General features: G+C 32.8%; 1 protein-coding gene across 3 annotated transcripts in view; it reads left to right on the plus strand.

The window, feature by feature from the left end:
• The window catches only part of HYCC1 (hyccin PI4KA lipid kinase complex subunit 1), a 78,331-nt gene that overhangs the window by 49,354 nt on the left and 10,419 nt on the right, over positions 1 to 18,558 (plus strand). For all 3 annotated transcript variants that reach the window (XM_081282917.1, XM_081282916.1, XM_081282918.1), the window contains 3 exons: positions 5,184 to 5,300; positions 8,515 to 8,602; positions 9,127 to 9,286. In XM_081282917.1, the coding sequence (XP_081139043.1) occupies positions 5,184 to 5,300; positions 8,515 to 8,602; positions 9,127 to 9,286 (365 nt within the window). The remainder of the gene's footprint in view (positions 1 to 5,183; positions 5,301 to 8,514; positions 8,603 to 9,126; positions 9,287 to 18,558) is intronic.

Raw genomic sequence — 18,558 nt, forward strand, 5'->3', positions numbered from 1 at the left:
CTCTGTGATGAACATGTTACCTTTAAATAAAATAAAATAAAAATGAAACAAAAAAGAGAAATTATTGCTTTTGATAGCCCAAATAAACTTAAGGAAATTGTAGAAAACAATTTGTATTTGGGGAAATTATTGAGAACATAAAACTTAGCCAGAGGGAGAGTCTATTGAGCAATACTTAGAAATAAAATCAATTAAAATAAAATAAACAAAAAAAGCAGAACTTGGTCATGCAAGATCAGCTGAGGAAGGAGTTAAAAAGACAAGGGGCTTGTTAGAGAAGTGAAAGAGTCTTTCAGATAATTTCTGAATTACAGCAAACTTGAAAGATAATGCCAGTGCCATCTCTTTCACTTATGGAAACTTTCTGATATAATCCTTGCTTTAAACCTTCTAAAGACAGAGGTGCCTGGCTTGAGTTCCACAGATCTACAAACATTTCAAAGAGGTGGAGCATGTAGGTTATCGACGTGGTGTTACCAACTTTTTATTTTGCTAAGTTTTTGTAAGTATCTAACATCAACATTATTTATGATTTATCAAAAGGGAGTCTTGTGTGTGTGTGTGTGTGTTTGAGGATGAAACCTAGGGGCTTGAGCTATATCTCCAGCCCCAAGGGAGACTATTTTTAAAATCAAAAAGGGAAAAAATTGGAAGGGAAGAACAACAATTCATAAATGAAAAGTGGGTTAAGTTTAGCTTTCCTTGTTTCTGATTTCACTGTGGTCCAGTAAATACTTTGTTATGTACTAAAATGTGTATAAGGACCAACACTTCAGAAATACTAGTTTAAGTAGAAACTTGATATAGCAGTTTTTGCTTGTAGAATTTGAAACACACTACACCATCTAGGTCTTGATCTGAAACTTTGAAGCAATGTGTCAGATGATAGGACCCAAGAATATGTTATGTGCACACACGTATGTATATGTGTGTGTATGTGTGAACATGTGTTTGTTTACGTGTAATATGTAAATTTGAAGCTCCATAGATGTTCGAATACTGCCCTAATAAGAACCATTGTAGATGTTTCCCCAAAACCACTGATGGAAAAGTTAGGAAAGAATATGTGTGGCTTGTTTTGTCCTCTGTAACTCTAATACACTGCCTTCTAATAGAATTACTTTTACATTATAGGTAGACAATTGATAATTATGGTAGACAGTTGACAGTTTTACCTAATCAGGGAACTGAGTAACACTTCAATGAAGAATGCAAGTAAAAGTCTGTTTTGAAAGCAGAGAAACATAGATTGGCCTATGTTTCTCTAGCTGTAGGATTTTGGCCAAGGAAGATTTTAGTAGGAATGTATTAGATGAATTTATACCCCAAGAGAAATTATTTCTATGTTCACCAGCTGTAAAGGAAATGTGGGTGGGGGAAGAAATCTGAGTACTTCAAAAGATTTAAATTACACTAACTCTTAAGCCAGTATTTAAGAGGAACTCCATCAAACTGTCATTCCTTTTTTTTTTTTTTTTTAGTTTAGGTTTTTAATTTGTATTTTTGGTTCCCTATTGCTCTATTCTCAATGGTGACATCCAGTTATTCATTAACTCCTGGCTCCCTTAATCAATTATGATGCATTCTAATTTAGAAACTTTGTAGGTTTTGAAGATGAATCAGAAATAATTAGAAACACTTGTATTTAGTCAAACTAAGCCTGATTCATATCTATGGAAAGAAAGTTGTTGACAAAACTTCAGTAAGTTATGAATGATGACAGTAGTTATGAGCTTCATGATGCTGCTGGGGATGGTATAGGGTTTCCCAGAGGTTAAAGTGATCCCTTGGTTGTGGGGCAAATCTAGTCCTTTGGCCACGTGATGGTTGTTTTAGATTCCTTGTTGAAAGAATCTAAGGCTTATTTTTCCATTGCTTGTTATTTTATTTGGAAACCTTTTTCTAACCTATCTAAATCTTGTCCATCCTTCCTAGTCCAATCAAAATAACCTTTCCTCCAACTATTTGATCATAGTTTTAGTGTGTGGATTTCACTTATGGGAAGTAACAGAAGATGCAGTCTTTATTAATCTCCTAATTTGGGAGAACAAAAGGCCAAGGGGGGGGAAAAGCACTCATTACTAATTAGGCAATTTCTCCATTTTCTCTTTTCTCCCTAAATTATCCTTCTTCTGCTTTCCTAGGCTTCTGTTCTTCTCCCTACTTCTTAAAAAGCAGAACAGAAAGGAAAGCAGCTTTGATATTGGTTAATATCACTTCATATTCCATATCTTTTCTCCAGATGGCTATGAAGTGCAACTGGACCAAATTTTAAATATTTTTTCAAACTAAAAATTAGAAAAACAATTGCTTCCTTTTTAAGGCAGACTTCTCCACTGGTCTGGTGATCTGGAGATCTGATCATAGTAGTTGGCCTTTCTTTTCCACTTTAGGTTCTGGTATATTCATGAGTACATGAGCTCCCTAAATAACCTCACTGGAATGGGGCTTCTGATTGCCTTAGAACTTATGATGCAGAAGTTTATTAACAGCAATCTCAAAAGTTTACTTTACCCTAAGAATGAGACAAGTGTCTCTCAATGGAGAATGAGAGTCACAGCCAGGTTTTCCTCACTTACAAATTGATTCTCAGATCTTCTCCCGCAAATGTATTGGCACAATACTTACCAAAAGAGATTTTATTTTAACATAGTTTAAGAATTTGACAGACATCTATAACCACAGAGTAAACTGAACACAGAATAGAGATGATACCACTTAGTTACCCTTTGTCAAGGCTGGACTTTTGTGTTTTGGATTTTATAGGAAAATCAAAGGACTTCAGGGAAAAGCCCTGGTGAACTGAAACATCAGTATTTCTGTATCAGTTTTAGTTTTGTTTTTGCATTTTATTTAAATACAGTGAAGGGTATATGAGAAATGAATATCTTTGGATAGAGAGATCAGATAATGCAAGAATGATTCAAAGAATTCTCAAGTACTAAAAGAAATGGAGAAAAGAGATCCTGCTATTAGTTAAGATACAGCTAGATTTCCGGTCTCAGCTCAATGTTGCTTCCTTGGAAAGTCCTTCCAGGACCATCTTTTCTAAAGTACTACTTTTCCCTCTCTACAGTAATATTAACAACAACAACAACAACAACAAAAAAAAAAAACCCAACTTCTCTGGGCATAGTGGAGCATGCCTGTAATCTCAGCTACTTGGGAGGCCAGCCTCAGCAACTTAGTGAGACTGTGTCTCAAAATAAAAAAAATAAAAAGGACTAGGGATGTAGCTCAGTGGTACAACACTTGCTTAGTATGCACGAGGACCTGGGCTCAATACTCAGCACCATAAAGAAAAGAAAAAAAGAGAAGAGAAAATATATCTGATCATGTTACTTCCTTGCTTAAAACAAACACCTTTATTTGCTTCCCATTTTCTATGTAATAAAACCTTACTCATTATAAAACACCTCAGGATCTGACCTTGCTAGCTAGTTTCTGCTATTTCTGAGCTAGTGTTCCAGCAATCATCTGACTAGAATTTACCCGGGCTCCTCAATGTCATGCTGTTTATTTCTCCTCTGCCATTGCCCTTTCCTGTTCTCCAAATGGAAAGTATCACTTTTTTTTCTCAAGACTCAGGTCAAAGGGAACACTTCTCTGAGAAGCCCTTTCTGACCATCTACTTCTTTCACCTGAGGTCCATTCTTTTCTCTTGCCAACTCTGGAACTTGTTCATTGCAGATATTTGCCTACTGCACATTCTCCATCATTCAGTTGTGGATCTCTATGGGAACTACATCTTTCATCTGCATTACTAGTATCTGGCACAATATCAATTTCTAATAAGCATTTACTGAATAGATAAATGGATTAATTGAAAAATCCTATCCTTTCATACATTAGTTCTCTGTTATTTGCTACCACTCTGTGGTAAAGTAAGAAAGTAAAACTAAATTTGCTTCTTTAGATAACAAGAGTAAGATGAGTCTTTACTCTAGTTTGGGTATAATTTTTTTGTAACTTCAGACAAAATTAGTTTGTTTTATTTATTTCACATGAAGCTAAGTTTTCTATTTTCCCACTTACTTTTATTTATTTATTTATTTATTTTGGTGGTGGGAGTGGGGGTACTGGGAACTGAACTCAGGGGCGCTTAAACATTGAGCCATATCCCCAGACTTAATTTTAATATTTTATTTGGCACCATGTCAGTCTCTCTCTTACTTTTTATTCTTAGTTCCAAATAACTCTGAGATCCTCTTAATATCAAATGTGTATGTATTTATTCTATAAAGTTGCTTTGGTTGAAAAACATTCCCAGGGAGATATTTTTGAAATGATCTGTGATATTTAGGCATTTTGAAATGAAGGTATAGATTTATTGAATAGAGGGCTAAGTACTAAGTTCTAGGCAGTGAGCAGAGGAGAAAGTGGATAACTGATTACAGTCTACTGGCTAGTACTATATTAATTAGTACTATACCAAACATAACACATTATGAGAAAGCAGCTATTTTCTAGTAAATTTATTAAAAATAGAAATGCATAATTCTAAAAGAAGCTCATATATATTGTAGAAAATTCAGAAAATACATATAGACAAATTAGAAAATAGATCTATAATCCCACAAATCAGAGATAACTGTGACTGTGTATATGTTAGTTTTAGAACATACTAGACACTTCTTTGTTTATTACAAAGTGTGATCATTCAGATGTGTCATTTTATACAGCTTTTTCCTGTCATTTAGACTTTCAAATTATCAAGTTTAATTGTATCATAACATATTCTGAATAATATATCTGAAATTTATTATGGTATATTGCATGAGTTTTGAATCAAATTTATAGTAATTTTTTGATCCTGAAGTTTGTATCAAGAACTTTGTCAGGAATTGACAGTCATACTGTGGATCTATTGATGACAAGTTCTGTGTAATGTGTTTTGTTGTTGTCAAAAATCACTAATAATTGAATTGACCAAATTTATTAGACCAACCAGTAATGAATCTGGTTTACTTACTATATATCAGCATTCCTCTAACTTTATAAATTTTTTCCAATCTAACTTATTCAGGAAAATGTTGCAAACAAATGTTCTGATTTCTGACTTTATAGATACCACGAGGTTTGTTATAAGAATATACCTAATTTATTGTTGTCTTAAAATGTTTAAAAATTAATTACTTAAACTTTTATGAATTTTACAAATGTACTTGTTTTTGTCTTTCTAGAATCTGTGTTTGTGGATATCCTCGACAACATGTAAGAAAATACAAGGGTGTAAGTAGCAGGATACCAGTTTCTTCAGGATTCATGGTGCAAATGTTAACAGGAATTTATTTTGCCTTGTAAGTTTATCTCATATACAAAGCAAACCTTTGATCTTTGGAAAATTTTATATTGTTAATTTATTTTTACTATATTATAATCTCAATAGCATATTTTTACTATATTATTATAATATAGCATATTATACTATATTATTATTATTTCTTACTATATTATAGTCTCAATCAGCATATTTTTATGAAAGAATAAGAATCAATATCTTAATAATAGTTTTATTATTTAAAGCATATCTTTTAAAGCTCTGAAGAATTTTAAACCAACTAAAATATTTTGTCATTTTTCTTCCTTTCTTTGCCTTTTCTTCCCTTCCTTTCTCTTCCCTTCCCTTCCCTTTCATTTCCTTTCCTTTTGAGATGAGGTCTTTCTATGTTGCACAAGCTGGCCTAGAATTTATGATCCTCTGTCTTCAGCCTCTAGAGTTTCTGGGATTACAGGCATATCCCACCACGCCTGACTTAACTTTGTGTGTGTGGGTGGGGGAGTTCTCATTATGTTGCTCAGGCTGGACTTTAACTCCTGGTCTCCAGTAATTCTTCTACCTCAGCCTCTGGAGTATCTGGGATTATGAACACATCATTTTTCTTTAATTAAAGGACAGAATGAAAATGAATACCATAATATATCCATCATTCCTTTCTTCATTACTCTTTTTTTGCAATAAATTCCAAATTGGTTTTTCCCCCAGTGAATGTCTTTTACTGTTTCCAGAAATTTTCTCTTCCAAAGCATTTTAGAACCACTTTGGAAATAGTTTGCTACTAATTTACTATTAATTTCTTATATTGGTACAGTCTTACCTAATGACTTAGGTAGGGACTAGTTATTTCTTTGAACCATAATTTTTTCTTTGTAATTCTCCTATCATACATATCATACTATACTTTGGATTATATTCATTTGACACTTTAATTTTCCCGCATTGATTGTATGCTTCTTGGCTGAAGGCAGAATTATAGATCTTTGGATCAAATCTGACCTGCGACTCGTTTTTGCAAAGTTTTACTGAAACAGTCTTTCTCATTTGTTTACGTATCACCATGGCTGCTTTATTGCTGCACTGGCAGAGTTGATGAGTAGTTGTGAGAAGGACTATATGGCCCATAAGCCTGAAATATTTGTTTGGTCCTTTAAAAAGTTTTTTGTTCCCTGTGTTACATCATTCATATTGTCCCAGAGTTCTTTGATGCTGATTCATTTTGAGTAATTTCTGTTGATCTATCTTCACATTAGCTTATTCTTTTATCAATTTGTAGACTTGACATAACCTACTGTGAGGACACTGAAGGTGTTCTTCATCTCTGTTTCTGTTTTATTTCTAGCTTTTTCACTCAACTCTTAATAGTTCCCATCTCTGCTGAAATCTCCATCTGTTTGTGCATGTTGTTAATTTTCCTGACAACTTCAATATCTAGATAATCTCTGAATTTGGGTCTACTAATGGATTTATTTATTGACAGGATTATTTTTAATCTTGCTTTTTGAATGCCTTGTAATTTTTTATTGTTTATGATGTTGTTCAGAGATAGGACAGTGGAGACTGAGGTAAATATTTATGCCTGAAATGGGCATGGTTCTTTTCTTTTAGGCTGCTGGTGGAGTTATTATGGGCAGGAGTGTGTGTGTGTGTGTGTGTGTGTGTGTGTGTGTGTGTGTGGCAGGGAGTTGGGTTTTGCTGTTGCTATGGTTACCTCCAGGGTACCACTTACTTCCCTTTCCTCTAGTTCTACCTGGTATTAGGGTGGGAGCTGGGTTGCTGGAGGGTTTTCTTCCATATTCCTGCTCCACTGTCAGCTTTCCTGAGTGCCTGTACCTCACAGAGGGTCTCTCTCTGTGTTCTTCCCCTCCTCTAGCAGTAGAGTGTTGCTGATTGTTTTTAGGTGTGCAGTAGCCTGCAGGTTTTGGTATGGGGGTGTGGTAGCAAACAGTGTCTTCTATTGTCCTGGTCCAGCCTCAGCTCTAAGCAGGCTTATTGCCCCTGAATTCTCAGTGACTCTGCTCCTCTCTAGGTAAATGACCCCTAGTGATCTCACATAGAATGAGGTTTTAAACTTTCTTTTGCTTTCCTCAGAACCACAGTCTTTACCTATGCCCTAGAGTGAAAAGGTTTGCTGCTCTTTCCCCTAAAGCTTTGAAAATTTTTTTTCCACATGAGAAAAGGGTCTGGCTAGGTGTTCGTGCCTTTGCCATATGAGTGGCCACTCAGGTCCTTCATCCCTGTACTACTCCAGGGCAGCTTTCACTGGTCCCCTGCCCTGTTTCCAGTATTTCTTGTGAGCTTCTACATGAGCTCCTATGAGAGGTGTGTGGAGAAGAGACTGAGAGGATAAAGGATTACCTTGTATGTGCTCCCCAGACATTCTACTCTCCCACTAGCCAGTGACTCATCCATTTGGCACTTTGGCTCTAAGGAATTTATTAAGAGGTTTAGATGAATTTGATGCAAAATGCACTTATATTGGAGCCCACATCTTAGGGTTCTGGCTGTTTGGTTGTCTAGGACCTTAGCTCTTTGATGGATTCATGAAAAGTAATGATTTTAAAGACTACCTGGATCTATCTTGTTTTTTAGGATGGAAGTAATTCTCTTTCCAGTTGTTTAGATATCATTCATGACTCTCTGTTTTGTTGACAGATGACCAAGTCATTATATCTCTGTTTACCTCTATTATTTAGCTGATGGTTAGGAAGGGTTTGGTACACCTTTGAAAATTATTCTTATGTATTACACACCCCAACATACACACACTTTCCCCCTCATATTTCATACATCATGTGCACTAAGAAATAAGTACCCAGAACACTGAGTAGTGGTTGGTTCTCATTAAAAGCCACGGGAGATACAGAATAATTTGACCATAAAGTGTTCTGAACATTATTCTAAGGTATATAATTTATTATGTTCTGGTTTGCTTTAAAAATATAAAATGCTTTGAAACTGCCTTAGCTTTTTTGATTTTGTTCTATAAATAGTCATGTTCTTTAGAGAAGAAATGTACATCTATAAAATTTTCTTTGCTATTAATAGGATTTCAGATACAATTGAAAGAAACTCAAAAGATTTGAAAATTCATTTTTAAGGAGAATAGAACGTTAAGCAATGTGCTAATGTGATCTGTTATTTTCCTCAGTAAATAGTTCTTCATTACATTTTGTTCAATAATATAAAATTAACTAAAAATAATAACACTTTATTTAATTTGCTTAATTTTGTAGATATAATGGAGAATGGGATCTAGCTCAAAAAGCATTGGATGATATTACATACAGAGCCCAGCTAGAATTATATCCAGAGCCATTGCTGGTAGGTGCCTCGCTTATTTATATATATTTTAAAATTTATGCTTTTTCAGTTTAGAATTATAAATTAAGAAGAAGTCATTCATAGTGCATTGATATGTCATTACTACTCAGTGATTCTGTTCTTGTTATATATAGGAAGTTTTACACTTAAAGGGGTATGTTTACAATTTTAAAATTTCATTACATGAACTTCTTAGATATGTGAGTCTTTTTAACTTATGAGAATTTTTCCTTAGCATTTATGTTTAGGAACTTAACATAATGTTTTCCTTAAGGTACATTTGTTAATTAATGTAGACATTCGGAAGCTTGATTTAATGTTTTGAAATTTTTAACCTCATCACATACGTATTGTTTTTAACGGTAAATTTCCTTCTGAGCCTCTTACTCCTTATTCTAGAGGATTTATGTATTGTCTTATGGAATATTTTAGAGTGTTTTTTCAAAAAATCCTATCCTGTTTTATCTCAGGGCAAAATAATACGTCTGTTAATGTCAATCTCAAACTGTATTATTCCTTCCTAGGTTGCTAATGCAATAAAGGCTTCATTGCCTCATGGTGCCATGAAATCTAGTAAGGAAGGTACACGGTGTATTCAAGTTGAAATCACACCAACTTCCTCTAGAATATCAAGAAATGCAGTAACCAGCATGTCAATAAGAGGTCATAGGTGGAAAAGACATGGTAAGAAATACATAACTCTTCCAATTAGAGCATCCATGGCTCTTTACATTCTGCTCTGCACTTATGGTGCTGGAACTTATAACTTTAGTAAATAGTATCCTGGAAGAAGGGACTACTGAGTCACTTTAATTCCTAATTTATCATCCAGCGGCAATAGACAAGGAAAATGGAGTCCCTATGGTACACATATGAATGAAAATTTATTTAAAAGTTGTATTAGTTTTTAAGTTGAATTTCAATAGAATAGGAAAGTTAGAAAAATGCATTTTCAATTATTCATGCCTTTTGGTTTTCTATTCTTACTTTCAGATATTCTCTTAATAAATGCTTCTTGTTTCTCAATGAACCCTTAGCAGGTAAATTTGCGTATAAAAGCAGAACAACTAACAAGGACTTTAAACATCTTGTCTGGACTTCCTGGTAAAGATGTATTGATGCAACCCTAGGCATTTCCAATTTTTTATGTTAATTTTCTTTCAAGATTATTTGTGTTAATCTTTCTTCTTGTCTGCTTAATTTTATTATTTTAAAGTTTTACTGGAAGTTAATTTTATTCATGGTCTTAATACTTTCCCATTTTCCTCCTTTGTCTTTTATTTTTTTCCTTATTTAATTGCTTATTCTTTTTATAACTTTCCTCCTACCTAGAATTCATTGTAGTGGCAAGAATCAGTGCATGAAGAGGATTATTATTACCTTCCTCAGAAGGTGACCTTTGGATGAGAGGCAAGCAGCTACTTTTTTGCCCCAAGCAAAATGTGTATTGGGGATAAAACAAATTCCTGTCTCTGTTTTTCTACTATAAACTGAGGTGAAAATTGTAGCTCTTTTGGTATACTGTATTGAGTTCAGCTGCTCTATGGTCTCTATAGAGAAAAGGGAAAGTGAGAAGGAAGAGGTTATGTATGGTGGAGTAGAAAGCTGATGAGAACATTTGCCATTTTCTCCCTTAAACACTCTGGGGGATTGTGTGCAAAAAAAAATGAGGATGAAATGATCTCATTTAACTAGTGATTATGTTTGCTCATTTTCTGTTTTTAAGTCAGTGTGACAATTTCTTAAAGTCCAATAGGAAGGCATAAAAAAGGTGGCGATGTTTGCAATTATCAAATTATGGTACTATTTAAAACAACAAAATCTAAACATACTCCAGTTTTTTCAATAAAAATTATGCTGTTGAATGAAACTATATTATAGGTAGAAAGTAATTTAGATAGATATGGGAGTCCTCCAATTTTCTGTGATGGCATTAATGTATGAAAATAGGCACAGAAGCAACCAACTAGACCCTATAGGACACTATGGCCATACTTGGACCAAAATACTGCTACAGAAAATGCAAGAATGAATTTTAATTTCTCTTTTACTTTCCCTTCTTGCTGTTTAGGTTGTCATTTGGGGAATTAGGGGGGAAAATGTAGGTCCTATAGTTAAAAATGTGAAAAGTATCAAAGCTCTCTTGAGCATGTATATGTGAGAGTGTGTGCATGTCTAAGTGTGTATTTAACAGAAGGAGGTATTACACTGGTTAAAATGGAAGCTGTTTTCCAGAAATATTTTGTAAGGAAAAAATTACCAAAACAAGAGAAAAGACTATTTAAATATATTGTCTATTAAGTTTTTACATATCCTCTAGGTTCAATTTTGGCTGCCAGTTGAGGGGTTGTGCACTGTTTCAAGGCTGCAGCCTCACTAAAGTAGCCTTTCCCCCCTATACTTATTCAGACCTCACAACTCTAACACTTGAGCAACTTCTGCTTATGATAGCAAAAAAGGTCATAGAAGAGAGTCAACTATGAAAAGCAGGTCATATGCATGAGCAGATACAGAATACAGTTGAGCCTTGTTTGCCACCTTCTGTAGTGTGAATTCTCTTCATCTGGTGGACTATATGGTATTCCTAGTCAAAGGTCCTTCTGTCTCTACAGATAGGTTGCATTCTCCTTTTATAAGGTTGTCTTAGCTTTCCTGCTATGTTGCTATTACAAAATACCTGAAGCTGAGAACTTAAAAAGAAAGGAAATTTTTTTTTGGCTCACAGATTTAGAGATTGAAAGTCCAAACAAAATCAGGCAGCATCATCTGTTTGGTGCACCCTCATCTGGCAAGGCCCCCCTTGCCAGATGGTCACAACATGGTCAATGAGAGGAAAGAGAAGTAGCTGCACACAGAAGAGGCCAACCATTGTGGGTGGTCTTACTTTATAGCAACCCACTCTATCAGGGTCCTATATCAATTAATTCCAAGGGTAGCATCCTCAGTAACCCAGATACCTGCCACTAGGTCTTACCTCTGAATGGTTCTGCCTTTCTCATAGTATCACACTGAGACTAAGCTTACAGCACATGGACCTTTGGGAAACACACTTAAGCCATGACACTTTCCTAAAGCAGTATTTCTCATGAAGTTACCATGTTTTGCTGAATTAAAGGCTTTTTTTTTAAAATTTTCAATCCTCATGGTCTTTCTTCCTCTAAGGGTATATTATTATTCTGAGCTCTCTGGCCAGCATGGAATTCCTGTGGAGAAGATAAATATCTTTTATATATCTCTTAAATATATAGATAGTTCTCAGATTATAAATCTTTAAATTTGGTTTTATTTATACATAAAATTATATTTGTAAGTAAATTATATTTATATATATATAACAACAAAATGTAATTAATACATTTCTTTAAACAGTGTTAAAAGACTTCCAAATTCCAGGATAACCCACAAGGGCCTTTTTACACCACAATGTTTCTGAAGAATATAGTACTGTAAAATGTAAATTCAATTTGTGACCGTTTGAAAACACATTTAGGATTCTTTTATTTATGGAGCCATAAATATGTTTCCCATTCCACCCATATCTCTCTGCTTGCCCTTCTTTCCTTTGTATCTGGGTAGAAGAGGGAAAAAGTGAGGCTCTGCCACTGAAGCAGCCAAGCAGGACTTTCTTTTTTCACTTGTTTCCTTTCCATTTCCTTTTATCATTATACACAATTAAACTAGTGAACAAATGTGTTTGCATATCTGAGACATCAGAAATTATTATACAGCAACAAATACGTTAATTGTAACAATAAGCCACATTTATTCTTTTCTATTTTTAGTAACAGAAAACAAATTTTAATTATCTTTACAACCAAAAATTACACTCTGGTGTTTTAAAAGTTATTTTTAATTACTATATCTTAAAAGATTTTTTAACTATTCTAGAATGTATTTCAGGATTCTCTGAAGCTCCACGCATCCATCCACTGTTTATGTTTTAGTGCAAAGTATCCTAATGAAAGGTAAAAAATTACTTTAGTCTTAACATTTTCACACATTTCAGACTATACATCCCTTGCTGCAGTTTTATTGTTGTTGTTAAATAATAACCCAAAGTTTCAGAATTGTATTCTGACCCATTCTATTATTTGCTTGACCCTGTATTTTATTTTATCATTAATAGACTTCATTTTTTTTTTTTAAGAGCAGTTGTAGGTTCACAGCAAAACTGAGTAGGAAGTACAGAGCATCCTCATCTCTACTCTGGCCCCCGACACATGTAGCCTTCTCCACTACCAACATCCCACACTAGAGTGCATTCATAAGGTCCTATAATTCAAATTTTGATCAGACAGTGCATCCTTATTTTAATGGAATTTTTTTAAAGTTTGGTTTCAATAGAGGTATTATTTTGGAGAATTATTTGACATTTAATAGCATGTTCACCTGATTGTCACCACTTTTCACTTTGATTATTTTAACATTGTACTGACATGGCTTAACTTAAAATTTTGTGTGTTTCAAAAATTTTAAACATTGTATTTAATCCTTTGAAAAATTATATTGATTTTTATGAATCCATATCAATGCATATGTTTGGAAACTAAAGTTAGAATGTGTTATTGCTTTTGACTTTTAAAGAATATAACTTCATAAATAGCAGCTTTATTTGCATAGTGGTAGTTTTCATTCAGTCTAGATGGTAGATAATTCAAGGCAAAGGTTTATTTTTCAAACCTATATTTTTCAAGCCATCTACAATTGTGGGCTATCTAGAAGTCATTATTGGAAAGGAAAATACAATTACAGGAAGATAAAAATAGAGTAAACTTCAAAAAGTATTAAATAAAGGAAGAGAAAAATGAATAGATGATGATCACAATAACAAGAATCAAAATGAAAATTCCATTAAGAAAAATAAGCTAAAATTTAGTGAAGTAATATGTTAATTTTTTATAATTTTTTAAAAAGTTAATCAAAAAGGGCAATTTTGCTTAAATATTTCCTTTAAAAATAAACACAATAGCTAAAATGGAAACAAAGAATTTCTTTATAATTAAGCTTTATTTTTATAGTTTTTCTTAAATATTGTTTCTAAAGCTATCTTCATCATCTACCCCTGTAACTGTAAGAGCCCCTTTTCTTGAACCTGAGTGGGTCTCTAGCATTGATTCTAGTGTACAATATATTTTTATTTATTTCCATTGCTGCCCCTCTTCCAGAGCAAATTTCCTTGCTATTTTTTGTTTGCTTCCCCTGAGTCCCCCCACCATATGACTCATTATTCTACTTTTTAAAAAAATTATCTATACTTGTTGTTGTTCCAACATAAACATTTTTTCTTTCTTTTAAAATAGTTATTGAAATATCACTCATTCATTCTATAAAAGTCCCCTGGTTTATTTATGGTTGCAAATAGTGAGTGCTTATAATTTTTGCCAACTAATATTTTTAAAAAGGCTTAACCAGTAAAATCCTCATCTTTTTTACTACCTACCATTCTTTCCACTTGTGTATTTGTGAGATGATTCGACAAGTAAGTGGAAAGTATTTAGTATACTTTAAAGCACCACATAAAGGCAATTGTTAATTAAGAACTATAATGAGTTTTATTACCTACACAGTAATTGTATCTGTGGTTTTTGTTGAATACTTTGCTGTTCAAATAGTTCTGTGATAGATTAGCCCTTTAATAAATTGGATACTTTGAGATAGACTTGTATAGTTTAAGAGTACTATAAAGCACAGAAGTATATATATGTTATGAAATCGTAAAAATCATCTTAATGATTTTTGTAGTCCTAAAATATAGAATTGTATTATTTAACACTTAAGTCACTATTGCAGTCAGAATTTTATTTATTTATTTTTTATTTTTTTCTTCAGGACAAATAGCCTAATTTATTGAAGAGGCAAAGGGAATATATAGGAAATACATTTTAAAAACACTGAACATATTTAAACCAATCACAACATAAACATTATCTGTGTCCTGATTCAAGAAAATTGTTACAGGGGCTGGGATTGTGGCTCAGTGGTAGAGCGCTACCTAGTGTGCAAGGCCCTGGGTTCGATCCTCAGCACCACATAAAAATAAATAAATAAAATAAAGCTATTGTGTCCAACTACAACTAAAAATAAATTTAAAAAAGAAAATTGCTACAAAATTTAAAATTTAAAAATGTTATTTTAATACCTATTATCCTCACCTAATCTCAAGTTAATGTCAAAATAGAATTAGATTGAACTTGTGTTTCTCATTTATGTATAGTTACACCTTTGCAAACAGGTAGGTTGCAATAATAAAAATAATACTTACAAACTAGATACTTTGAATTTTGTCCTACTTTTGGTCCTCAGATATGTTAAGTAGTTTATTTTAATAACATTGTATTTAAATTATTTTGACTTGAAAAATCTAAGAGTATAAAATTTTAAGTAGTGAAAAAGAATTGAGGGCTGGGGTTGTGGCTCAGTTGGCAGAGTGCTTGCCTAGCACATGTGAGGCACTGGGTTTGATCCTAGGAACCACATATAAATAAAATAAAGGCATTGTGTCCATCTACTAGAAAACGTATTTAATATAAATTGAAAATAAGATGGATCCCTCACCCCTCTTTCTTTGGTACTGGGGATTGAAAACAGGGGCACTTACCCATTGAGCCACATCTCTACCCTGTTTTTATTTTGAGACAGGGTCTTGCTAACTTGCTCAGGCTCTCCCTAAATTGCCGAGGCTAGCCTTGAACTTGTGATTCTCCTGTGCCACTGGGATTAAAGTGTGTGCCACCATACCTGGCAAGAACTCTTATCTCTTTAAATCTTCTAATTATTGATATAAAATAAATATCCTGAGAATTTTAGAATATATAATCATATGAAATGTTTAAATGAAAACTCAAACTAAATACAGTTTACATATATTGAATCCAAACAAAGTGCAGTTTCATCTTGTTACAACAATTTTATTACATTTTTGGTTTGTAAAACTGTTTCTATTTAATGAATGCCATAGCATTTAAATAAAGTTAAATTATTGTAACTAAGTTAGAGATTTGTGATTATAAAAGAAAGAAATCTGTGTTATTATTTTCTCAGTGGTTTAGTACTAATTTGTTACATGAGGGGGAAATAAGCAATAATAAAAAGTACAATTCATGTTTGAAAATAATTTATTTAAATTTGGTTAGTGATATAGAAAATGTTAATGAATTTTTAATATAATAACATTTTTGAGGCATGAAACTAATTTATAACTATTAAACAAGTGTGAAAAATTGTAAACATATTTCAGTAAAATATTTTTAAATAAATGTTTATAAATATTCAAAATATTAAGATCGTCTTTCTAGATACTGCAGAAAACAGACTGTCATAAATCCTCAGATGGAATATTTATTTTGTGAATCATGACTTTATGAGAAAAGTCTTAAACTGAGGAGAAATAAAATTCCTTAGAGTTAACAAAAGCATTGGAAAACAAAGAAATGGTAATGATTTTAAAAGTTTTAAAATTATTTTAAATTAATTAAATTAGTCTTAAAATTAAAAGTAGCAAAACCTACTTTTGCTCCAAAGTGCAAACTTTTAGGAAGTGGCTATTGGAATCACTTCTTTAGCTTCAATTAGAAGTTTATAATATACATGCTTTATTTTAGAAATTATTTATACTTAAGGAAAATTAAAAAATAAAACAATTTATGGAAGTTTTATAAAAAAAGACAGTTTTTTGAGAAGCTCTATTTCTTCATTCTCAGATGCTATTTGAGGAACAAATTTTCCTTTCCCAATATAGATGATAAAACATTTGGGCCAAAAATTTCCTTCTGACTGAACTGGCATTTTTGATAGAAAACTTTATATTCATGGAGAGCAAAGAAAAATATTAGGAAATGTTAGATGATTCAACAAAAAAGGACATAGTAGCTAAAGAGCTAAAATGTTATGTTGTTGGTACATTTGACACATGTGAACATTAGGCTCAAGAGAGAAAAGACTGTAGAGAATTTTGTCTTATCCAGTTTTTTAAGAGAACAAAAAATCTTACTCTATTTCCAGATATAATAAAGTTTAAAAAAATCTGCACAGCAGCAAGACAGCTCAGAATTATTGGTCTTATGAGTCAAAAGCACTGGTTTGTAAATTACTGTGTTCTACGTTTTTACTAAGGAGGCCTTATATAATTCTTGCTATAGTTAAGGAAATTATTGTTTATTAATGAATATTGTGCCCCTTCACTTTTTTTATGAGCATTTGCTGCACATTGCATACCAAGGAAGAAATTAGACTTTATAGATAGCTTTGTAATAGGTATTGCTTATCTGTTGTTGGTCTCTCAAGTCACAAGGATCTTTAATAGTCATAAAGCATTCACCTGGGCCAGCAGTGTTTGTATGCTGCAATTCTCAAAGTGTGTGTGTGTGTGTGTGTGTGTGTGTGTGTGTGTGTGTGTGTTTTAACTTGAGGCTTAATAAAGATGACAAAAGAAGTAATTGAGGGTGTTTGAATTCACCTCAGTAAGGAGAATTCTATCATTTTCTATGTGCACAACAAAAGTGAAATATTTGTTTTTTTACTTGAGAAAACTGGAAATAGCTCCAATGAGTCTAAATAAATTATTCTGGTCCAGACTTTCTCTGTGTGCCCTAGGCTGATCTTTTCTTACCTAAAGAGCAGGATTTCTGTATCCAAGTCTTTGTTTCCATCCTTGCTCAGAGGGCAGCCCTTTAACTTCTTGATACTTACTCTTTCTGTGGCAGTTTACATTTTCTCTAATCTGCTTTGCAAATTACTGGCTGAGGTTGAACATTGCTACAATGTATCTCTTCTAACTTTGGGTATATTTTATGCTCAATATTTTGTGTTACACAGTGTTATTTCTATTCATAAAAAGTGCAAATAGTTTATATTTGTGCCTGTCAATGATTGCTCATTTCACTCAGAATGAAATCCAGCCTTTATATTATGACATTTATGACCTACTACTCTGACCTTGTTTAAGACTACTTCACCCTGGTCCACTAGACTCTTTTCTTCTATCCCTTTAACATACTAAATCATTTCTCTCTTAAGTGCTTGATCTAGTTATTTGGGATATTTGAGCTAAAATTTGGATTATGAAATTGTGTCAAATTGCACTTTCCTGCAGATCATTATGTAGCCAGCATTACATCATTCAAATCTCAGCTTCAATATCCCTTTGACAGAGAGTTTTTCCCAGACAGCCCATCTAAAGTCTTTCTTCCTCACCATCCTGGTTACTTTCTTCATTGCACTTTCTGTCTCAATTCTCTTGTTTACTTAGTTCTTATATTGCAGCAAGGGCAAAGTCTTTGTCTGTCTTATTGGCTATTGTATCCACAGTACCTAAAACAATATCTGACACAATCTAGATGTTCAATAAATTGTAGTTGAATGCATGGCTGTGTGAATGCATGATAAAAAATTTTATGACAGGGTAAAAGTAACTTGTTCCTTCTTATTGAAATATAGTATAATAAAATGATAGTAAACTGGGTAAGGAGTTATTCATTTATTCCAGTGCTTAGAGTTTTTTCCATATATGTATGATTTTTTCATAATTGCACCCTATTTAAATATTTTTAGTATTTTTTTTTGTTCAGTTAATATTGTCAAGCATTTCCTCAAGTTTTCTTAGTGAATTTAGTTATTTTCACGACTAAATAATATCACATTGAGTTGATATTCTGTCAATTACTTATCCATGTCCCTAATATATTAAATAATTTGTTTCTATTTTTTACATCTACAAATAACACTGCAAGGAACAGTGTTATAGATTTAAATGTAGATATTTTTCTTCCATTGGATGGAATAAATTGTAATTATAAAATGACTGGGTTGAAGAGTATGAATTTGTTCAGGCATCTTATGCCATTTAAAATGTCTATGTAATAAGTTGTAAAGGTATGCGTATGACTTTCTTTTGGAGTTTATTCTGAAATACTTTTCATAATTATGTCAAAAGTTGTATTATACAAACATTATAAGTA

Source organism: Spermophilus citellus (genome assembly GCF_964194105.1).
Source record: "Spermophilus citellus genome assembly, chromosome: 3".
Lineage (NCBI taxonomy): Eukaryota > Metazoa > Chordata > Mammalia > Rodentia > Sciuridae > Spermophilus > Spermophilus citellus.